Source organism: Myotis myotis, unplaced genomic scaffold (genome assembly GCF_014108235.1).
Source record: "Myotis myotis isolate mMyoMyo1 unplaced genomic scaffold, mMyoMyo1.p scaffold_m19_p_4, whole genome shotgun sequence".
NCBI classification, from domain to species: Eukaryota; Metazoa; Chordata; class Mammalia; order Chiroptera; family Vespertilionidae; genus Myotis; species Myotis myotis.
The window spans coordinates 4,127,042-4,152,246 of record NW_023416346.1 but is presented as its reverse complement, the minus strand read 5'-3'; the positions used below and the strand labels follow the sequence as shown (position 1 = coordinate 4,152,246).

Here is a 25,205-nt window from a genome sequence, read left to right as displayed (position 1 = left end):
GGTTTCTGAATATGGTAGGAGGAATATGGTAAAGGTGACCCCAAAAGCTCATCTGTTCTCAGATTTTATTCATAGGTCCAGAGATTTCAGTTCACTATCAGAAGATACTGGAGTTTCATGTTCAACTAACTGTTCACTGCTATTCAAGAAGTCAAAAATCAAATCATGGCAGAAGGGAGCAGATGAAATGGGGAGAATTCTGGAAAGCAAGAAATAGGAAACATTGCTAAAAGAAGCCAAGATATTTGGCCCAAGAAAAAAAGTTAATCTGTATGTCAGAATAGGTATAAGACATCATCTGGGTCAAATGAATGGAAATAAGCTCAAGAAAGGAATTTTCTACCTGGTATTATTCAACCATGCACTAAAAATGAGTATCTTTCTAATGTCCCAATTCTCAGTATGCTGCTGGCCTATAGCAGGAACTTGCTACTGGTAAGTGTTTATTTAAATGTTTGGATTGGGAAGGAAAGAGAGGAAAGAAAGGGCTGGAATGCCATGCCACTTGTTTCTTTATACACTTGCCTAGGGAGCCTCATTTCTTCACCCAGTTTCCCATTCTTCCTTTCAGTCTGAGAATAATAGGCACTATGAGTTCACAGCTAAGTTGTATGGTCTGTGTTTGGGCACGAAGAAACTCTAAAGGCATGTTGTATGGTTCTTTCATGAATAAAGCCTACTCTAACTTTTCTCCTTTTCTGTAGGGTATACTGGTGGATTGTTCTTGAAAAGAATACGCGTTAAGAGGCCTGGACAAGAATTTTTTAAAAGTGAACTATCAGAATATATCCAGCCTGAGGAGCTGTATATCGGAGCCAAAATAAACGTGAATGGCTACCTGTTTATGTTGCTCAATGCTGATGAGTACACCTTAAAATTCATGGAGGAGAATTCAGATAAGGTGAATTTACTTTGTATAATTCTTGACTTGTCTGTCAGCACTCTGCAATCTGTGTTTTTCTTTCTCTAGGCCTTTTCTTCTCCATCTTGCCACCCATTTGATATTGTGCATTCACACATGTGGGCATGAATAATGGATCAGCGTGACTTGGCCACAGGTCCTGTCACAGAGGCCAGGTCCCGGTCTACTCTGTTTACATGCTGGGTCCTTTGCTGCCCAGCATCACAAATGCCAGGCACAGGCAGGAGGCAGGCCCAGGGTTGAATCAAGTTTCCTGAGTTTTCTGCTGACGCCAACAATGTTTTCAGAAAGAAATCCGGCAACTATAGGAAAGGAAGAAAATCTGGTGCCACACACTGTGCTGTCCCAGTTAATTGGCACCGGCCTAGAGGGAAGGCTCAGACCTGAACAAACAGAATCCCCTGGGGAACCCAATAGTTGCTGGGGCTGCAACTTCCCCAAACAGGAGCCACCTGAGGCCTAAATTAGAGTTCAAGAACAAATTGGCAACAGTGAGCTCAAAGAGTTTTTTCATTTGAAATAAGATGGCAGATGGATACTGTTATTAAAAATACTATTAGGCAGTGCGCTTCAGTAAAAATAACAGGTTGACAAAATCTTAAGTGTGCACTAGTTTGGTATGCAAAACAAACATATATTTAAGAATCATTAACTAATGTTGAAAAATCTATCTAGAAAATTTATTTGAAAAGTCTGCCCATTTTGTTTCACTTGTATATTAAATGCTCAGGGGCAAGTTGCTAAGACCAGTTTCTCAGTGTATATCATATCATGCATATCAGTTTGGGTCTTCTGAGAAGCAGATGCCAAGACAGATTTAGACATGTAAGAGATGTACTGGAAGAAATTTGTATAAAGGATAAAGGTAGAGGAAATAAGAGTAGTCAGGGAGAGCCTTCAGAGGTCTGAACCCCGAGAAAGGAGAAGGAAGGAAGGAAGGAGGATGGGCCAGGAAGAGTCTCAAATTTAGTAAATCTCTGAGAACTCCTTGGCCAGGCAAATGGGGATCCAGTCTCGTGTCAGGCAGGATGGCCCAGCTCTGGTGCCCCCACCTGCTCAGTCATTGGTGGGAACAGCCTGGGAAGAGTGTGGCCTCGGTAGGAGCACTGCACCAATCTTGAAGGTACAGCAGCTGAGGGCTATGACCTAACAGTGCTCTTCTCTATCCAGTCTCAAGGTAAGCCCAGGTAACATGCTCTGGGGCTCTCACACCGTCTTTCCATTTGCAGTGTTAAGAATTCTGGTTATTGTCAAACTGCGAACCAGTATCTCTTCAAAAGCACCGAATTCATGTGAGAGGCTCAAGTAATAGGGCAGTTAGAGTTTTTGAGACCAGTAGGCTTGTCCTGGAAACCTGACTCTACACTTAATAGTTGAGGGGCTTTAGACATGTAACTTTCATGAGCTTCACTTTCCTCATCTTTGAAATGGGAGTAGCAAAATGCCTCTCTCTCTCTCTCTCTCTCTCTCTCTCTCTCTCTCTCTCTCTCTCTCTCTCTCTCTCGTGTTTTGGTTGTTGTTGTTAATCCTCACCTGAGAATATTTTTCCATCGATTTTTAGAGAGAGTGGAAGGAGGGGGAGAGGGGTAGAGAGAGAAACATCAGGGTGAAAGAGACATATAGATTGGTTGCCTCTTGCACTGGGCCCCGACCAGAGTCAGGTATCAAGCCTGCAACCGAGGCTTGATGTGTCCTTGACTGGAATGGAACCTGGGACCCTTCAGTCCATGGGCTGATGCTCTATCCATTGAGCCAAACAGCCTAAGGTCAGGGTCTCTTTTATAGACTTCCTTTGAAGATTAGATGCGGTAATGTGTGTGAAGTGCTTAACACTTTCTGGCCCATAGCGAGCTCAATCAATGTATAATTTACAATATCTATTATAAATTAGGGTTCGATATTCAAACACAGGGTAAGCCTACACCTTTCGATAAAATACAGTTGACCCTTGAACCACACGGGGGTTAGGGGCTCTGATCCTCCCACACACAGTTAACAATACACACAACTAATAGCCTAATATTGACTGGAAGCTTTACCAATCAATAACATAAACAGTCCTTAAACATATATTGTATGTTATATGTATTATATAGTATTTTATTATAATAAGTAATCTAGAGAAGAGAAAATGGTATCAAGAAAATCATAAGGACGAGAAAATACATTTACAGCATTTATCTTTAAAAATCCAGGTAGAGTAGACCCATGCAATTCAAACCCGTGTTGTTCAAGGGCCAACTGTATATATATATCATGAATATATATGTGTGTGTGTATATATATTTGAAATTTATTTTTAATTACAGTTGGTAAAAATGCATATATATAAGAAATAATATATATATTAATTTATTTTAAGATATAAAGGGCTTTTCTCCTTTCAAAAAGATAAAAGCAGGGTTGGACATCTGGTATCAGCATCCCAAGTAAAAACTTCATTTTAAAACTGCCCTTAACAAGGACATTCTAAACAGAGAAAGATTAATATACTCTTTAATATCAGTCTGAGGAGTCTTTTCAAAAGAGCTCATAGATCCTATCATGGCAATAGATGAAAGGAAATGTAAAGCAAGGAGGGAATGGGGGGCTGCAATAGGTGCCAAACCCTCTGGTGGAAGAGAGAGGACTTTATACTAAATTATCATCCACATTACTTGTATATTTAGTCTTCTGATTTTTTTTAGCTTTGAGCTGTAATTAATTTACAACCTTATGCTTTACTGCATTGACTAAGGAGTATTCTTACAGAGTCAAAACTGAATCACAGAGTAGGAGGCAGAAACTGGGGGATGCCTGGAGAATGACTGAAAGGGGATTTCAGTGTGTGTGTACCTTTAACACCCAGCCTTGTTCTGCTAAGTGCATTGTGTGCTGGCCAGCAGTTTCAGGGGCTTACTCTGAAGATCTGGAGAAAACGGGGGTCCTCTTATCCAATTTTGAATCCCTATTCTCTCCATTAGGGTCTCCCAACATACTAGGCCATTGTCTAAGGGCTAAAGGGAGGAGGCTGAGATAGAAGTAGCTGTTGGTTTTCTGATTCCCATGGCTTGGCTTGCTATACCTTCAGCTCATTTCTCTGAGATCTGGGCTTAGGCTAATGTCACTCTTAGTCCTAAAGCCTTCACTGAAGAGGTAAAAATATAGTCATGTCTTCTCTGTGTTGATCTCTATGGAAAGACATGCCCAGCTAACTTCAGGTTCACAGTGTGACATCTTTTTTCTCGCCATCAGAAAGATTGGGCTGCCTATGTCCCAGGCATATTTAAATATCTATCCTTTCTTTTCTCCCTTCCAGTTTCCTTATAGCAACCTTGAATGTGCCCTACAAAAGCTGAAAGCTGAAAAATCGAAATCCAGAGAGATCAAGCAGGTATTTAGGGCTATTGATTGTCACTTCACAAAGATGGTGGATTATAATACATTCAGGTAAGCCATATTCTGCTAGCAATAATCTGTGTTTCCTTCAAGATTGTTCAAAGAACAGAAAGAAAAATTTTCTTCCCTAGTGTTCCCTAATTAACACTGCATGCGCTTTTATTAGAAATTGACAATTCTTTGCATTTATATTACTTTGTGATCAAGTTTTGCTCATTTCTAGTAAATTCTAATGCATTTACATATTGAAGAAGCTTATAGATGAGAACAGAGAGACAAAATATAGAAAGCCATTTGGTCACATTGTCTTGTGACTCAGGATGTCGAAGGATCACAGGAATGCCAGGAAGGGTGCATTCCAGGGAGAAAGGCAAAATCAATGGAGCTAAATGCACCCTCCACCATCCGGGCAACAAAGGAGGGCCATCTCCCTAGGAATGCGATCCAGTTGGAAAAGATAGTGGACCCTTCACTGGTTACCAGAGAGAAAGTTACACGTATGCAGATCACTGTGTGTATGTATGTTCACACACATCTGTGTATTTTGAAAGAAATAAAGAATATAGAAATTGAGGGAAAAATATATGACAGTCATTATAGAACTATTAGAAGACATCATGAACAGTAAAGATTTCTCTAAGGCAGTGGTCGGCAAACTCATTAGTCAACAGAGCCAAATATCAACAGTACAATTGAAATTTTTGAGAGCCAAATTTTTTAAACTTAAATTCTATAGGTAGATACATTGTTATTAACTTAATTAGTGTACTCCTAAGGCTTAGGAAGAGCCACACTCAAGGGGCCAAAGAGCTGCAAGCAGCTCGCAAGCAGCAGTTTGCCGACCACTGCTCTGAGGTAAAGCTGAATGCTAAAGGGACTGTTCAGTGGCTGACCGAGGCAAATTTCCAAACAGTGGAAACACAGGGAAATTCAAATTCAGGGTCTAGTACAATTGTGAGACTTCCCTTCGTCTGAAAACAAAGTGAATGGAGCGTTCAGGAGAATGTAAATTAAATCATGGGTGGAGGACAAAGGGGACTTTCTCTTTAGGCTGAGAATTCTGGCTCCTGAAAACAATTGTGGCTGAAAGCTCTATAGGAAACTGGGCTTGATGCAGTCAAGATGTGAACTGAGAAATGAGGAAGTGAGCCCGGGACAGGGTGGCAGGGAGGCCTTTCCAATTTTGTGCCTGAAGTCACCTCTTGCATCAAAAGCGGGTGACCGGAGCCCACCATGAGGCCCCAAGTGTCCCCAAAGCTCATTTGTTCTTTGAACAAAGCTCTTTTGTTTTTCTAAAATGTTCTTTTGAGAGAAGCAGTCGGAGGACATGTTTTTATTGTTTAGCATTCCCAACCTTCTGGGATCAATAAGAATTTATAGTTCTTTGTTACTGTTCATAGTAGTACACATGTTCATGGCCTTTTGCAAAATAAACGGAGACAGAATAAAGAACAAAGACAATTGCTCAGGCCATGGACTAATGGCAAGCAGTGCAGGAGAAAAGTTTCCATCAGAAAGGAGGGAGTGGTTTTCTTTTATTATTTTGTATCCTTTTACGAAAGCGTCCATTCTCCCAACACTCCAGCAAAGTCTATTGGAAATACTTTAGTGAGTTTATGGGGCTTTGGGGGTAGCACTTAGGCCCGGCAGGAGATGCAAGGAGGAAAAGTTGCTCCACAGATGGGAGGCCTGACCCTAATTGAGGGTGGAATAAAGGATCACCACACTGTGGTTAGAGGACAGCCTCAAGGTATGTATGCTCAGAAAGAACCAGCTCATGATCTTCAGGCCCTCTCCTGGCCAGAAATTCCTTAAGATGAAAATTCAATCAGGTTGTGCCTGGCTTGAAAAACTCTTCAGTGGCTTGCCATTGTCCCTATAATAAGATCCAGACATTTACTGCAGCTGGCAGGGTCTTGAGTGATATGATTCTCTTGTTTTCATTCTTGGTGTCATCGCTTCTTTTCCTCCAGCACTGTCCTCTGGCCTTGTTGGCTGTCACTCACTTTCTCAAACACATCAAGGTCTTTCCAGGTACTAAGCCAGTGGTTCTCAACCTTCTGGCCCTTTAAATACAACTCCTCATGTTGTGACCCAACCATAAAATTATTTCCGTTGCTACTTCATAACTGTCATGTTGCTACTGATATGAATCGTAATGTAAATATCTGATCTGCAGGATGGTCTTAGGCGACCCCTGTGAAAGGGTCGTTCGACCACCAAAGGGGTCGCGACCCACAGGTTGAGAACCGCTGAATAAGCCTATGCTCACATTAGCTCTCTCTGCTTGCAATGTCTACACCAACATTCTTCTCATGACAAACTCTAGGTCTCAGCTTAAATGTCACTCTCTCAGACGGACTTACTTTCTAACTATTCTACCTAACATAGATCACTCACTTATGCTTAGCCCTTTGTTTATATTTTTCTTACAGCAACTTGCAGTTACTTTACTTGGATATCTGTACTTGGTGTATGCATGCTTGTGTTCATCTTATCTGATTATAATATGAACTTTCTGAGGCACAGAGACCTTGATAGCCCAGTTCACTGCCCTGTTCCCAGCACCTAGCACTGGGTTCAGTACATATCATAGTTCCTGAATGGAATAACAAACTTCTAGAATTATTCTTAGGGGTTTGAGTTTGGAGGTGGTGGAATTATTTCCAGATGAGAGTAGACCAAGACATCTCCATATGACATGCTCCTTGTTGGGCACTGTGCCTTATTGGTTGGCCTACAACGGTGGGTCCCTAGTGCATGGTCTTCAGGCTTCTCTTTTGCTCCTCATACTCTTCTCTGAGCAAAGGCTAAGGATCTACTTAGGGAGTTGCTATCATACCACACCCTATAATTCTGTGCTTGGCACTTTTACCAGCTAATAGTTTTTTTATTTATATGTTTATCTATCTATCTATCTATAATAATAAAAGCATAATATGCTAATTAGACCAGATGTTCTTCCAGACAAAGCTGGGCCTGCGAGGGAAGCCCGGGTCCCAGGTGCCTGCCTGTAGCCAGAGGGAAGCCTGGGTCCTGGGTGTCAGAGGGAAGCTGGTGCCAGCAGTGAGAGGGAAGCCTGGGTCCTGGGTGTCAGAGGGAAGCTGGTGCCGGCAGCCAGGGAAAGGAAGGCCTACTCTTGCACGAATTTCATGCATCAGGCCTCTAGTGTATAAATATTATGGCTCTTCTCACCATAATGTATTATCTTCTCACCATAATGTAAAATGTTTTCTGCTTTAGCCTTATCACTTTTCATAGTGCCTGGCTGATAGTAGGGTGTTAATAAATATTTGTTAAATGGCTACATTTTATCCAGCCCTCATTGCTCTGTCTGTCAGCTGAAGGCCTAGTTCTCTATATTAATTCCTCAAGCTTGGACCTTTCACCTAAGCTAGAGACCTGGAAATACAAATACCTCTAGGATATCTCTCACTTGGATGTCCCTTAGGTATCCAAACATAACTTTTCCCTCATTTTCTTCTCCCATAAAGTTGCAGCTGGGGACCCTATCTCGGTAGAGGCCACCATACTTCTCCCCAGGACCTGGGCCAGGGTTTGCCTTGTCTCTCCCCTCACTCCTATGTTGACATCTCCCAACCTCTGTAAATTGCACTTCTTAAACTACTTCTCTCCATCCCCAACCTCACTGATTCGGTTCAGCTTTTCATCACTGTTCACTTCCCATGGTCAGCAAACTGCAGCTCGCGCGCCACATGCGGCTCTTTGGCCCCTTGAGTGTGGCTCTTCCTAAGCCTTAGGAGGACCCTAATGAAGTTAATAGCAATGTACCTACCTGTATAGTTTAAGTTTAAAAAATTTGGCTCTCAAAAGACATTTCAACTGTTGTGCTGTTGATATTTGGCTCTGTTGACTAATGAGTTTGCCGACCACTGACTTAGACTTTCTTGAGAGCTTTGTAACTTTCTTTTCTTAACTCTCATATTCCAAAGTTTTGCTAGAGTGACCTTCCTAAAATCTCATCATGTTGTTCCTCTGCTCTACACCCCCCATCAGCGCCTTGTTGTCTTTAGGGCAAATCCAACCCTTTCAGTATTTCATGTGAATTTGGTCATAAGTGGACCTTTGCCTATACCTTCCTCCTTATTTCCATCTCACTAGAAGAGTGTTTTTGTAGAAGTCACCATTCAGTGAATATTGACGTTGGGCCAAACATCATGCTAAGTGCTTCTCATCTACTATCCATTGGTAGCCCCTGCTGAGTTATTTGTTTACTTCTGCTGAGTTTTTTGTTTACTTCTCTGCCTCCACAATTGGCTCCTGCCAAATACAATAGATATTTGTTGAATAATTTAATGAATGGTCCTATTTCTCAAGGAGCATTCAGGCTACAGTTTGCAGCAAACAAGTAAATAATTGATTACTTTGCACTGGGGAAGGGCAATCTGTCTCTGACTGTAGGGGAGTCAGGGAGAGCTTCGTCTCAGCCTCACAAGCCAAGTGACGTGGGCAACTCACTACCTACTTGCACCTCACTCTTTTGTCTAAGACCCCTTGTAGGCATTGCCAATCTGAAACTCTTAATGTGTAAGTTCATAAATACACTTGTAAAATGTTCCCTTTACAAATCCTTGCATTAAAGTAGTAGCATAGGCAGACAGAGGCAGGATTGTGGTATAGGCCTCTGGGCCCCATCTCTGTGGCTGTGAGTCTCCCCTGCTGACATGCCTGGTACTCTCAGTATACACCTGGAGACTCAGAGATGGGACCTGCTGCTCTGGGCAGAGGTTCAAGCCCTGGGCATTTTTCTCCTCAGAGATTTTCATGTTGTCTTAAAGAAAATCTTGAGAGTGGGAGCTCATAAAGTTCCTCTGCCTAAGGTGCCAGGGTTGGTAATGGATTATTGGATTAATGAATGGGCCTTCCTGAGATATTTGCCTCAAAACTGACTAGGGAAAAGAAGGCAGTTTGGGGAGGGAATGTTTCTCTTCTGCTTTGTGGAGGTCACTAGTTCTGCCTCTAGGCCAGTGATGGCGAACCTTTTGAGCTCGGCGTGTCAGCATTTTGAAAAACCCTAACTTAACTCTGGTGCCATGTCACATATAGAAATTTTTTGATATTTGCAACCATAGTAAAACAAAGACTTATATTTTTGATATTTATTTTATATATTTAAATGCCACTTAACAAAGAAAAATCAACCAAAAAAATGAGTTTGCGTGTCAACACTGACACGTGTGTCATAGGTTCGCCATCACTGCTAGGCTGTACCTATTTAACTGGGACCATTTTTTAAAAATTTCTTTATTGGTTAAGTTATTACATATGTGTCCTTATCCCCACATAACCCCCCCCCCCCGCCACTCATACCCTCACCCCCCTTTTGTCTGTGTCCATTGGTTAGGCCTATATGCTTGCATATAAGTTCTTTGGTTGATCTCTCCCCCTTACCCCACCCTCCCCTGCCTTCCCTCTGAGGTTTGATGGTCTGATGATGCTTCTCTGTCTCTGGATCTGTCTTTGAGATTAGCATATATTAGAGCTGCTGATTGTTATCTAAAAGTGCAGAATCTTCCTCAGAGCCTTGGTTACCTGATGGGCAGATTTCAGCAGGGGGCCAGGCAGGGACTAGGCTTGCCAGGGCTGGGCAATTGGGAACATTGGCAGGGCAAGGCTTCCCATTATGGGCCCTGGATTTTGAACCACAGACAGTAGCAGCAGCAGGGAGGGCCCCATGCCAGGGACGATGTGGCCAGTCCCTCCCTCTGGCCACCTCCCTGAGCCTTGATCTATCCATCGGAGATGACAGCCACCCCATGTAGCTTGTGTGTGTTTTGGTTTGCTGGTGCTCACCTCTTTCCCCACCTGGGTAGAGCTCTCAGAGGGCAGGGTCCATGCCCAGTTCACCCTGGTCTTGTGTTTTCCCCAGATACCTTCAGTATCATGTTTCAGGCTTCAGTGAATGTAGTGAGTTATCACGCAGTTCTTCCTCAAACCCCATTATCAATGGCAGGGTCAGGAGTTTTCCTTTGAATATTTACGTAATAAATTCCTAAGATTTAGAGCCTCGAGAAAATTTTCTCTCTTGTAAAACTAAAATTTATGCTGAGGGAGGTAGCATGACATACATTCATCTGATTTTGGATTTGCAGACCTGAATCCAAATCTCAGCTCTTCATTTGTCAGCTTGTTGGCCCTGAGTAACTTGCTCAACAATGTTTTCACCTGTAAAATGAGGGTAATAATACTGATGACATACAGCTGTTATGATGAATAAATTTGATACTGTCTGCAAAGTTCTTATTTTAGCACACTGTAATGCATAGTGGACATTAGAAATTAACCCCTTTATCAATAGTTGCAATTTGGTGTCACTGAAAATAGTAGTAGGAATCTATGTTCTGTTTTTGGTATTTCAATTAGTTATGTATTTACCCATGATGAGGTCATTGAAAACATTCTTTAATAAGCAAGGTTGGAAGAAACTCCTTAAAAACTTGGAGGCCATGAAGGTGGAAAATAAACATCATTGTTGGTGGACCAAGGTTGGGAAACATTACTGTAATCCACCCTATTACTGTCCTTTGCTTCAAGGAAGAATAGTGTAAATTTACTGCTTAGAACATTGTAATGATCTCATCCCGATTTATCTAGGACAATTATCTCTTCTTTTATGTGGTTTTGCTCTATCTTTATTTGAACAACTCTGTGTACATTATTATTGGTGTTTTTATTGTAAGCTATCTAAAATCTTTTAAGGAAGCCACAAGTCTATTAATCTATATGAATAAAAGCAGAAACAAAGATAAAAAAATTCCAAAAGCACTCAAACATCTACTCTCATCAAGAAGCAAATAGACATTTTGACAGAGTTCATAGCATATCTTTGAGATGGGAGCTTCAGCATACATTTTTAAAAAACCCCAGCATTTTGAACCTTCCTAAAAGCATTAAATATAAATAGTATGATATCATAAAAAGAATGCTGGCCTGGGAATAAAAAAGACCGAGATCTTAGATTTGATTCTGTCTCTCCTGATGGTGTTTGTACTGGTGAGAGCTTAGTTTTAAAAAGCAGGATCCTCTCTGGCTAGTTAAGCAGAAAATAAATTTATTAAAAGGATCCTGGGTAGTTCATAGTATCTTTGGGAGGGCTGGAGAAATAAGCTTGAGGCTAAATTCTAGGAACAGTGCCCAGACTGGGCTGTAGAACTTGTCTGATGAGAAAATGGCCTCTGTTAGCATTGCACCACCCACGACTCATTGCTACATTTGCACTGCTGCCAAGGGCTCACTTTTACTGCAGCCATTACTACCACTGCTTTTGGCAACCTTGAGTTCTTTGCCACTCCAGAAAGCTGGACCATTCTGACACCAAACATGGCCCACACCTAGCTGGTTTTGCCTGCTAATCCATCCCAAGTTAAAGTCTCATGTATGTAAACTTCTCATTGGTGGAGCCCGAGCCACCTGCATGTTTTCAACTGCACGGAAGACTGGGAAATTGAGCTCTGACTTCCATGTTGGAGTAATGGGGAACATGATGTGAGAATTTCCCCAAATATAGAAGGATGATTTAAAAGCCAGCCAATGAAAGAAAAATACCACATGATCTCACTCATTTATGGATAATAAAGACCATTATAAACTGATGAACAAAAATGGACACAGAGGCAGAGCAGCATTGAACAGACTGTCAAACTACAGCGGGAAAGCCGGGGAGGGTTGGGGGGCGGGAGGGGGGTAAGAGATCAACCAAAGGACTTTTATGCATGCATATGAGCATAACCAATGGACACAAGACACTGGGGGGTAGGGGAGGCCGGGGGAAGGTCAAGGGGGGAAAAAAGGAGACATATATAATACTCTTTGTAATACTTTAAGCAATAAAACAAAAAATTTTTAAAAAGGTACCCTTTTTGTTTGCCACTATAGCAAATCTAAGCCAAGATGAGACAAACAGGGAATATAAAATGTTGACATTAAGGACTAAAATCCTTGTTTGTAACCAAATCAAATAAAATATATGCCTAGTTTAGCAATTTGCAGATACTGGTCTGATCCACCAAGCAGTTAAAATACAAAGTCCTCTCCTACACTCTGTTCCTTTGGCAATCTCTGATACACCTTTCTGAATATAAATTGCCTAAATGAAAGTTTTGGATTCGATTCAAGTTCCTGGATTGAAAGCTGACAATTGTATTTTGTTTGGCTTTTGTTTGGTGTTTTTAAAATTAGGAGTTTAAATGTAAAAACCTATATATCTGGCACCTCTTGAAAAGTAGAATCTGAGCCTACATTTCCCCGTGGCAGCACCCGGTTGGGGGTGAGTGGCAGCTGCCCAGCTCAGACAGAGCCTGTTCTCTGCATGTTTTCCAGTCTCTACAATTCCTCATTGTCTTATACCTTCTCCAGTTATTTTACCTGCAGACTCTAGTAGGCACTCAACTAGGTAACCCTTGGATTAGATCATTATAAGGTTCCTTCCAGCCGTAAAATCCCATTATTTTCTTACCCGTAGGTATAGTGGAAATAGGCATTTAGGAATCACTGATTAAAGAGCCCAAAATAGAACTGAAGACTGCTTTTTAAATTAGAACCAGAATATTATTGTGTATCTAAAAATCCAAAAGACTTCATTTAAAAATGATTAGAACTATTAAAAGTAGCCGAGGCCGGTTTGGCTCAGTGGATAGAGTGTCGGCCTGCGGACTGAGGGGTCCCAGGTTGGATTCCGGTCAGGGGCATGTGCCTGGGTTGCGGGCACATCCCCAGTGGGAGATGTGCAGGAGGCAGCTGTTCGATGTTTCTCTCTCATCAATGTTTCTAACTCTCTGTCTCTCTCCCTTCCTCTCCGTAAAAAATCAATAAAATATATTTTTAAAAAAGTATTCAGGAAAGTAGCTAGAAATGCAAGAAAACGACCTAAAGAACAATAGTAACCAGTTAGGAAATGTTATGTAATGGGGGATACTATTCACTGCAGCAATAAAAAATCATGAAATACCTGGGAATAAATTGGACAAGAAATGTGTAAGACTAAAATGAATACAATTTCAAACCTTTATTATACATATCTCTGGATGGGAAGATGCTATTGCAAAAATTTTAATCTGCCCAAATTATTGTAGATTTGAAGCAGTTCCAATCAGAGTTACAGTGTGAGTTTTTGTTATTGCTGTTAGATTTTATTTGGTTTTGTGGGTTTAGGGGAAGAGAAATTGGCTCATTGAGTTTTTGTTTTTTGCTGGTTATTATATTTTTAAATCTTTATTGTTGAAAGTATTACATATGTCCCCTTTCGGTTCCTCAAGAGAAAAAAAAGGACTGAGAAATGTTGAAAAAGAAGAATATTGAAGTTTAGGTACTAGAATTTAATATAGTTTATAGATATTTGAAAATATCAAAATGCACTAATAGCGAAATAAACCAAAATATCAGTGGACTAGAGTATAAAGTCCATAAAAGACCCATTTTATGGACTTTATTGAAAGATATATAGAGAACTTTTCATCAGTGGAGAAAGAATGGATTATTAATAAAGGTTTTAGTGACACTTGATTGGAAAACACTGAATACACTTTTATGTTGTGGTAGGGCACAGTTTCCAAAAACCATAAAGAAAAAGTTGACTGTATTGACTACAGGAAAATTTTGTATTTCTCTATAGCAAAAGATACCATAAAAAACTTAAAGATAAGGGATAGACTGAGAGAAAATATTTATAACCAGTATAAGAACCTAGGGATTAACATTCAAGATTTATGAAAAACTCCTATGAAATCAACTTACAAAAAAATGTGTTAAGGACAGAAATAGACAATTCTCAGAAGAAATACAAATAGTTTTTAAACCTATAAAATGGAGCCTAATAATGGTACAAGCTGAAATAACAATGAAATATAATCTTCATGGAATATTATATTGGCAACATTTAAAAAGAATAACATAAATGACTGCAGCATGTGGGATAACAGGTATGCTCACTTTCTATTGATAGGAATTGAACTTGGTTCAACATTTTGGAGGACAAATGGCAGCATCATGTCAAATATTTAACCCATTTACTTGTTAATTTCACTTTTAGAAACATCCTATATAATAAAAGGCTAATATGCAAATCAACCAAATGGCAGAATGACTGGTCGCTATGATGCGCACTGACCACCAGGGGGCAGATGCTCAATGAAGGAGCTGCCCCCCAGTGGTCAGTGAGCTCCCACAGGGGAGCGTCACTCAGCCAGAAGCTGGACTCATAGTTGGCGAGTGCAGTAGTGGTGGCGGGAGCCTCTCCCGCCTCTGCAGCAGCACTAAGGATGTCTGACTGATGGCTTAGGCCCACTCCCCACTAAGCTGTCAGTCAGACATCTCCTGAGGGCTCCCGGACTGCGCAGGGCTCAGGGCAGGCTGAGGGGCCCCCCAGGATGCACGATTTTTGTGCACTGGGTCTCTAGTTTTGTTAAGAAAAAAAATGAAAAAAAAGTGCATTGTAATATATGTTTGAGTTTGTGCACACACAATAGTTATTGCAACAAACTGTAATAGCAAAGATTTTGGAAAAAATTCAAATACCCAATAATAGGGGAATAGTTAGACACATTCTGTTGCATTACTTTAAGACAGTGCTATTTAACCCTAAGAAAGAATGAGATAAATCAAATATGCATACCCGAAGGAAATGTTCAATGTATTAGTTGAGATTGACTAGGCAATACTGCAATCACAACTAAACCCCAAATCTCAAGGAATTAAATTAACAAAGGATTATTTCTTGCTCACTCTCTGTGTCCATTGTTCTTGTCAGGGATTATTTTTCATAGTATCTACTCAGGGACTGAAGCTGATGGAACAGCACTACTTGAATGTACTGATCACTCTGCCAGAGAAAGAGGAGAACTTTGGAGGGTTGAGGCCAACACATTATTAGCTGAGAAGAAATACATATCATTTACTCTCTTAATTCATTGATGAGTACTAGTCACATAGCCCCGTCCATATGCTCAGAAGAAAGAGGGAAACCAGATGTTGGTGAATAGCACCAATGGCTACCATATATACGTCATGCTGTTTTGTAGATAAAGCAAAATTCATGATTCTGTATAATATGATCCTATTTATGCCTAAAATCTAAAGGTTATGTGTGCATGTATATTTATATAAGTATTTCAAGGATTGTGTATCCTTTGAAGATATCCTAGCAGGCTACATGCCAAGCTGTTAATGGAGTATGCCTCATTCTTTGATTTTTTTTTTTTTTAACAATGAAGCAATTGTTAAAAAATAAAAAGATAAAAACAAATAAAACCAAAAAGCCTGGGCAAAGAGCACTGAACATTTTTTTTTATTTCTTGCTTCAGTTTCCAGAAAGAGCTAATGGCAAATGCTGACAGAATGTTCTGAGCAAAAGTCAAGAGTCTTAGAATCATAGAGTAGTTGTTTCACTTGAAGCTCCACCCTAATTATTGATTAGGATCATATAACTTCTGTCTATTTATTAAAATTATTATCCCATGGCCCAGAATATTTTATCTTAACATTATAAAATTCTAGGTCTTTAAAAATAAATGTGGGGATGAAATAGTTCTTATAATTTTCATCAAATTAGCAACAAAGTCTTAGCCATTCATTTTCCCCCAGCATTTCATGAAAAATTTAAAACATTCAGAAAATTGGATAGTATTGAGCAATGACCACTCAAGCCCATCAGTTGGAATGCATCATTAATATTTTACCATTTAGGCATACCTTGGAGATATTATGGGTTTGGTTCTAGGTCACTGCAATAAAGCCAATGTTGCAATAGAGCCACTCACACAAATATTTTGGTTTCCCAGTACATCTAAAAGTTACGTTTGTACTATAATGTAGTGTGATGATATTATGTATAAAAACAATGTACTGTGTCTACCTTAATTAAAAATACTTTATAGCTAAAAAGATGCTAACTATCATCTAAGCCTTCAGAGAGTCATAATATTGTTTGCTGTTGGAGGGCCTTACCTTGATGTTAATGGCTGCTTATTGATCAGGCTGGTGATTGCTGAAGGGTGGGGTAGCGGTGGCAGTTTATTAAAATAAGACAACAGTGATGTTTGCCGCGTCATTAGCCTCTGTCTTTCATGAACAATGTCTCTCAAACCCTGCCACTGCTTTATCAACTAAGTGTATATAGTGTTATGAATGTTCTGCTGTTCACCTTGCACTTTCATTATGGAGACAGCTTCTTTCCTTCAACCTCACGAACCAACCTCTGCTAGCATCACACTTTTCCTGTGCAGCTTCCCCCCTCCCTCAGCCTTCAGAGAATTGAAGAGTTAGAGCCTTGCTCTGGATTAGGCTTTAGCTTAGGAGAATGTTATGGCTGGTTTGATTTCCTATCCAAAACCATTAAAGCTTTATTCATATCAGCAATAAGGCTGGTAAGCTTTCTTATTCATATGTTCACTGGAGCAGCACTTTTAATTTCCTTCAAGAACTTTTCCTTTGCATTCACAGCTTGGCTGTTTGGTGCAGGAGGCCCAGCGTTCCACCTGTCTTGGCTTTAGACATGCGTTGCTCACTAAGCTTAATCGTTTTCTAGCTTTTGATTTAAAGTGAGAGATGTTCGACTTTTCCTTTTACTTGAACACTTAGAGGTCATTGCAGTTCTTAATTGGCCTAATTGCAATATTGTTGTGTCTCAGGGAACAGGGAGGCCCTAGGAGAGAGAGAGATGAGGGATTGGCTGGCCAGAGGAGCAGTAGGAAAACACGCAATATAATAAGTTCACCATCTTATGTGTGTGCGGTTTGTGGTTCCCCCCAAACAATTACAATAGTAACATCAGAGTTCACTGATCACAGATCATCGTAACAAATATAATAATGAAAAAATTTGAAATATTGTGAGAATTACCAAAATGTGACACAGAGACACAGAATGTGCAGATGCTGTTGGAAAAATGGCTGCAATAGACTTGCTTGATGCAGTTTTTTAAAACCTTCGATTTTTTTTGGGAAAAAGCAATATTTGCAAAGCGCAGTACAGTGAAGCACGGTAAAATGAGGTATGCCTGTATTTGGCATACCCCCATTCATACATCTCTCCATTGATACATCCCATCCATTAATTCATCTTAACTATGGTCCATTTCAAAGAAAAGCATAGTCATCAGTTATTGCCTTCTAAATACTTGAGCATGCTTACCATTTATTTACAGCGTTTTTTCTTTTGGTGGAAAATTACTGTCCAATAAAATGCACAAACCTTAAGTGTACATTTGCTGAGTTTTGGTAAGTACATATACCTGTGAAAACCCAAATCCTTATTAAGATATAGAACATGACTATCAACCCAGAAAGTTTATTGCACCCCATCCCAATCAATCTCAGCCCACATTCCCCATTCAAAAAGCAATCACTATTCTAATTTTTTTTCACTGTGGATGTATCTTTCCTGTTCTAAAATTTCATATAATTGGGATTAGACAGCACATATCCTTTTGCGGATTCTCTTATTCAGTATGATTTAAAGGTTCATCCATATTGTTGAGTTGTATCAGTAATTCATTCTTTGTGTTGCCGAGTAGTATTCCATTGTATGACTATACCACCATTTGTTTATTCTTTGCCCTGCTGATAGATACCTGGGTTAGTTCCAGTTTTGGGCTAATATAAATAAACTGGCTTTGAACATTCTTGTACAAGTCTTTTTGTGAACATACATTTTTATTTCTCTCCATGAATGGAATTGCTAGAACATAGTCATATGTTTAGCTTTATAGGTAACGTCCAGACCTTTTACCAAAGTGGCTGTACCAGTTTACATTCCCCCTAACCGTGTATAAGGGTTCTAGTGGCTTCACAACCTTATCAGCATTTGGTATTGTTAGGTTTTTTAATTTAATTTTTGGTAGATATGTAATAGAATCTGTTTCATTGTAGTTTAAATTGCATTTTCCTCATAACCTATGATGTTGAGCACTTTTTAAAATGTAGTTATTGACCATTTGTATATCTTTTCTTGTGCAGTGTCTTTTCAAATCTTTTGCCAATTTTTATTGGTTGTTTGTTGTATGACTGAGTTATAGGAGTTCTTTATATTTTCTGGATACTAGTCATTGGTCAGATATACATTTTGGAAATATATTTCTCCCAGTCTATGGCTTTCCTATTCACTTTCTCAGTGTTGTCCTTTGATGAGTACTGTATACATTTTAAATTTTTTAAAATATATTTTTATTGATTTCAGAGAGGGAGAGAGAGGGAGAGAGAGAAACATCAATGCTGAGAGAGAATCATCGATCAGCTGCCTCCTGCACACCCCACACTGGGGATCGAGCCCGCACCCAGGCATGTGCCCTTGACCGGAATCGAACCTGGGACCCTTCAGTCTACAGGCTGACACTCTGTCCACTGAGCCACATCAATTAGGGCTACATTTTAAATTTTGATGACGTTTAAGTTGTCAATCTTTTGTTTTATGGTTATTGCTTTCTGTAATCTATTTAACATGTTTTTAGTATTTAAGGTGTTTGAGATGTTTTTGGCTACCTCAAAGTCCTTGATATTCTCCTATGTTTTTCTCTAATAGTTTTATGATTTTAGCTTTCACTTTTAAGCCTATGATTCCTCTCAAATTAAATTTTGTATATGCTGTGAAATAAGCATGAAGATTTATTTTACTTAAATTCTTAAAATGCTTATTTGAAATTCTTATGGGCCTGAATATTTTATATTAAAGTTAAAAAAAATAACAGTTCCACAGATTTACAATATAATTTTGAAATGGAAGAATTTAAAAAATTTTCAAATTCTTATTAAATTAGTCGCAGTGTCTGACCATTCATTTTTTTTCTTATTCTGTGGCATAGTTTTGCTTATTAAAATTGAAATTTTTCTTTGCAAAAGAAGCTGAAATGCTGTTTTTAAAATAATTTTCTCACATCTTATACTTTTTAACAATTTCCTTATGTAATAAATTCTCACTTCTTGAGAACTGAAGTATCCTCATGAAATTGATATTCTACTTAACTGAAGAATGCTACATACCAATGATCTTATTAATTGAAGGTAACTATATGCCACACAAATATGGCAGATTGTTGTTTTTTCAAAATATATTTATTGATTTTTTACAGAGAGGAAGGGAGAGGCATAGAGAGTTAGAAACATCTATGAGAGAGAAACATCGATCAGCTGCCTCCTGCACACCCCCTACTGGGGATGTGCCCACAACCCAGGTACATGCCCTTGACCGGAATCAAACCTGGGACCCTTGAGTCCGCAGGCCAACGCTCCATCCACTGAGCCAAACCGGTCAGGGCCAGATTGTATTTTTTAAAATGGCTGCAACAGTATCTCCCACCTAACATGTTAATCTAAAATGTGAACTTGGCACTCTTTCCAATGAAGGGTGGGGTCTGTGTTATTTCCCCTTAAATCTTGAGTGTCCTGTGATTGTCATGTAACCAATAGAATGTCACAGAAGTGACACTGTGTGACTTCGGAGGACAGGTCAGAAAAGATGACACAGCTCCTGCATTGTCTGCTGTGACACTTGCTTTGGAGCCCTGAGGCTGCCAGGCTATGAAGGAGCCCAGGCCGTATGGAGAAACCATGTGCAGTTGGTAACTCAGTTGACAGCAGTGTTGTTGTTTTTTTTAATTTCTAACATTTTTCATCTCTTTTCTTACCTCATCCATCAGTTCTTGCATTCTGTCTACTTTTTGCACTAGAGCCCTTTGCATATTAACTATTTTTTAAAATATATTTTATTGATTTTTTACAGAGAGGAAGAGAGAGAGATAGAGTTAGAAACATCGATGAGAGAGAAACATCGATCAGCTGCCTCCTGCACACCTCCCACGGGGGATGTGCCCACAACCCAGGTACATGCTCTTGACCGGAATCGAACCTGGGACCTTTCAGTCCGCAGGCCGACGCTCTATCCACTGAGCCAAACCGGTTAGGGCATATTAACTATTTTAAGTCCACAGTGTGATAATTACAACACCCTTGCAATATCTGAGTCTGATTCTGAGGTTCTGATGCTTGCTCTGTATCTTCAAACTGTTTTTTTTTCTTCTTTAAGTATGCCTTGTAATTTTTTGTTGAAAGCCAGACATGATAAACTGTGTAAAATAAATTCTGGTAACTAGACCTTTAGTGATGTGGTGGTAAGGTGTGAGGTAAGGGGATTCTCTATTCCTAGGATTAGGTCTTCATCATTTAATGTGCCTCTGTCCCTTGTTTGTGAACTTCAGAAGGAACTTTCAATTCTCTCCCCACCTCCCCCCCCCGCCCCCCCGTGGGACAGGATGGCTGGAGGGAGCTAGATTTGGGTATTTCCCTTCCCCACATGGAAGGCTCAGGGGAGCTATAGTTGAGTAATTCCCTTGCCCCAGGTCAGGTAGCCTCTAGTAAAGGCTGGCCCAGTAGGTTAGACTCTGGTAATATAATTTATCCCTTTTTTGTGTGTTGTTGTTGTTTAGCTCTTATTTCATTATCATAAACTTTACTCTGCAATCCAGCTAGATGGGGATGGGGATAAGAAAAACATGGAACCCAATGAACTGAAGCAAGAATGCAAAGATCATAAGATACTCTAAGCAGATGGGGGTTAAAGGGTGCTCTCCTGAGCTACAGAGGAAATGGTCTGGTGGTTAAGATAAAACGAGACAAATGTATTAGAGTTCTCCAAAGTCAGCCATGGTGATCTTCTTGCTTCTCTTGCCATTCCTGGACCCAAAGTGCTCCATGGCTTCCACAATATTCATGCCTTCCTTCACCTTGCCAAAGACCACGGGCTCATCATCCAACCATTCAGTTTTGGCAGTACAGATGAAAAACTGGGAACCCCTAGTGTTGGGTCCAACATTTGCTATGGACAAGATGCCAAGACCTGCATGCTTCAGGATGGAATGATCATCATCACATATCTCCCCATAGGTGGACTTGCCACCCATGCCATGATGGCATGTGAAGTCACCACCTTGGGACATAAATCCTAGAATTATTCTGTGGAAGCAGGAACCTTTGTAGCCAATCCTTTCTCCCCAGTGATCAGAGCACAACATTTTTCTGCTGTCTTTGGAACTTTGTCTGCAAACAGCTCAAAGTAGATGCGGCCCAAGGGCTCTCCTGGATGGTAATGCCGAAGAACAGGGTGGGGTTGATCATGGTTGGGCATGGGCAGCATCTGCAAGGCCTAAAATAGCTTGTCTTGAGGGCGGGCCTTGTTAAGAACAGAATGTTATGGCATATTTCTTTTTAAAAAAATACATTTTTATTGATTTTAGAGAAGAAGGGAGAGGGAGAGAGAGATGGAAACATCAATGATGAGAGAGAATCATGGATCGGCTGCCTCCTGCACGCTCCAAACTGGGGATCGAACTCGCAACCCAGGCATGTTCCCTGACCAAGAATCGAACTGTGACCTCCTGGTTCATAGGTTGACCCTCAACCACTGAGCCACTCAGACTGGGCATTCTGGCTTACTTCAAAATGGTTACTTTCTGCCTCTCCGTGCCAGAAGCCAAAGGGGACTTTTCTTAGTATTCTCTGTGAGAACCTGATTGAGTTTCTGGAAATAAAACTCACAAGTGTGTGCTGGGGGGTCCCCTTGATGACTACCTTCCCTGGGAGTTTTTATCTCTTAGATTTGTCTACACTGAGCCTCCAGAATTTTGTCAGTTACAGCTCAGATTTTCCTACTCCAGTTCCCATGGAGATTTCTGCTTGTAGGTTTCTGCTCCTGTAAGTCATGACTCTCTGTAGCTGCCTCTCTGCCTTTTTAATTTTGGGGCAGTAGTTTGTCCTCACTTCTTTGATGGATCTAAGAAGAGTTGTTGATTTTTCATTCAGATTTTTACTTCCCAAATTGTTTTTTAAAGCAACTGTATCATTTTTCATTTTTACCAAGAGTCTTTGAGAATTTCAGCTCTTCCACATGCTTGCTTACTACTCTTGGTATGGTCTGTCAGTTTAATTTTAGACAGTCTAATAGATGTGTAGTAGTTTCTCATTGTGGTTTTTCATAAGCTTATTTGCCATCTATAAATCTTCTTTGATGAACCTTCTGTTCAAGTCCTTTGCCCATTTTTTGAGTTATTTTGTTGTTTCTGAGTGTGAGAATTCTTTATATATTCTGGATACATTTTCTCATCAGATAGATGATTGCCAAATATTTTCTGTTTGTAAGTGGCTTGTGATTTTATTTCCTTAAAAGGGTTTTTGAAGAGTAAAAGTTTTAAATTCAGATTAAGTCAAATTTATTAGTTTTTGCTTTTGTGGACCATGCTTTTCATCTTCTATCTAAGGAATATTTCACTAATTCAAGGCCACAAAGGTTTTCTATGTTTTCTTCTAGAGGAATTATATTTTTAGGTTTTACATTCAGGTCTATGTCCACCTTGAGTTAATTTTTTGTTTGTGGTATAAGGTATGAGTTAAAGTTTTGTTTGTTTATATGTAGATATGTAACTTTTTCTGCACCTTTTGTTGAAAAAAAAAAAACTATGCTTTTTCCACTGAATTGCCTTTGAACTGTTGTTGAAAATCATTTGTCCATATATGAATGGGCCCATTCTGGACTCTATTCTGTTCCATTGATCTATTTGTCTATCTTATCACTGATACACATTTTCTTGATTGCTGTATCTTTACAATAAGTCTTAAAATCAGGTAACGTTAGTCCTCCAGCTTTATTCTTTTTCAAAGTTAAATTTGCTATACTGGTATTTCCTTTTGAACTTTGGAATCAGCCTGTCAGTTTCTACAGCAAACCCGATTGGGATTTTGATGACATTTGCATTGAATCTATAGATAAATTTGTCAACAGTATTGAGTCTTCTGATATCTCTTCATTTATTTGGGAATTAATTTGTCTCAGAAATATTTTACAGCTTTCAGGGAGCAGATCTTGCACATCTCTTATCAGATATATTCCTGAACGTTTCATATTTTTGATACCTTTGTAAATCTTTATTGTCGAGAGTATTACAGATATCTCCCCTTATTTCTCCCATTGCCCCCCTCCACCTGGTTCCCGCCCCACCCCAGGCCTTCACCATCCTGTTGCCTGTGTCCATGGGCAATGCATATGTGCACATAAGTCCCTTGGTTAATCTCATCCCATCCCTCACCCTTTCTTTTGGAGATTTGTCAGTCTGTTCCGTGCTTCCATGCCTCTGGTTCTACTTTATTGATCAGTTTATTTTGTTCATTAGATTCCACATATAAGTGAGATCATGTGATATTTATCTTTCTCTGACTGGCTTATTTTGCTTAACATAATAAAGATCTGGACACAGCCCAAGTGCCCATCAGTAGATGAGTGGATAAAAAAACTGTGGTACATTCACACAATGGAATAGTATGCAGTTGTGAAAAAGAAGGATCTATTACCCTTTGAGACAACATTGGAGGGACCTGGAGAGTATTATGATAAATTGTATTGTTTTTAATTTCAGTTTCCAATTGTATATTTCAAGTATGATATTTATATATTGATCTGATATCCTGCTACATTGTTAAACTCACCTATTTGTCCTAGTGACTTTCTTTTTATTCTACATTGACACTCATATTGTCTGTGAATAAAAGCAGTTTTACTTTTTTTATTTCCAAACTGGATTTTTTTCTTGTTTTATTTTAAGAAATGTCAGTACAGTGTTAAATAGAGGAGGTGAGAGATAAAATTGTTCTCTTGTTCCTTAAATTAGGGGGAAGATATTTGATCTTTCAACACTAAGTGTATTGTTAGTTAAGAATTTTTATCAGATTGAGGAAGTTCCTTTCTGTTCCTACATTGTTAAGTGTTAGATTTTATATCCAGTCTTTTTGCTATATCTATTGAGATGATTATATTGGTTTTCTGTTCAGGTTTGTTAATATGGTAATTTATATTGATGGATTTTTGAATGATAATCCTTGCATTTCTGGGATAAACTCCACTTGGTCATTGTGTTATATATGTATTGTTTAAAGTTTTTGCATCTATTTTCATGAAGCCTCATAGAATGAGTTGCCTGCCTGCAATGGTGGCCAGATCACTTTATTTTATATTATAAGGGACCATGGTCTTTTCCATTATTCATATTTATTTTTCCATGATTTACATTTATCTTTTTTTAATCTTTAATATTATTTTGTATATATTTTATTATATGTAAAAGTACAATACTATAAGCATATTATTATTAAGTAATATATGAGGGTGACAGCTCAAAAACATTTTTAATGGAGGAGTGATAAAAAAATTTTGGAAAACAGTCCTGGCAGATGTGGCTCAGTTGATTGTCCTGTGCCCCAAAAGGTCGCTGGTTTGATTCCTGGTCAGGGCACAACCTGGTTTGATGCCCAGCTTGCAGGCTGGATCCTAGATTGGGGTGTGTGCGGGAGGCAGCTGATCAATGATGTTTCTCTCTCGCCTTCTTCCTTTCTCTCTATCAAATCAATAAAAAAAAAAATTCAAAAATTTTGGAAAACACTGCTGCATATAACACTTCTAGCCAGCAGGTCTAGACTTTCTCATAGGTCTCAATCTGTCCCACCTAGAACACTTTACTATTAGTCTTTGAGGTTGTATTGGACACTTACATAAAACCTCATTTCATCCTTAAAATAAGCCTTTAAGGCAAACTCATTAGTTAGCACAAGGTCACAGAGCTAATTAAGGGCAGAGCCAGGATTCAGACCTAAGTCTGTTTGATTCCAAATCTGATATTTTCTCTTTTCAACTTAGATGAAATTGTAATAATGAAAAATTTTAAAGACTAAAATTTACAGAAATTGGAAATGTTAACATTTTTTACATTTTCTTTTTATCTTTCTTTTAAAAAGATAAGAAGTGGATATATAGCTAAAGCCCTCGTCCCAAATCTCTTTCCCTTACCATTATCAAGATGTGTATATAATCCCCATACTTAATTTTTTCCATATGCATATCCATAAATAATTTATAT

The 25,205-nt window shown here is 39.3% G+C and overlaps 1 protein-coding gene across 1 annotated transcript in view; it reads left to right on the top strand.

The window, feature by feature from the left end:
* The window catches only part of EFHC2 (EF-hand domain containing 2), a 156,183-nt gene that overhangs the window by 85,062 nt on the left and 45,916 nt on the right, over window positions 1-25,205 (top strand). Inside the window, exons 10-11 of the mRNA XM_036305029.1 lie at window positions 705-901; window positions 4,221-4,351. Coding sequence (XP_036160922.1) covers window positions 705-901; window positions 4,221-4,351 — 328 coding nt within the window. The remainder of the gene's footprint in view (window positions 1-704; window positions 902-4,220; window positions 4,352-25,205) is intronic.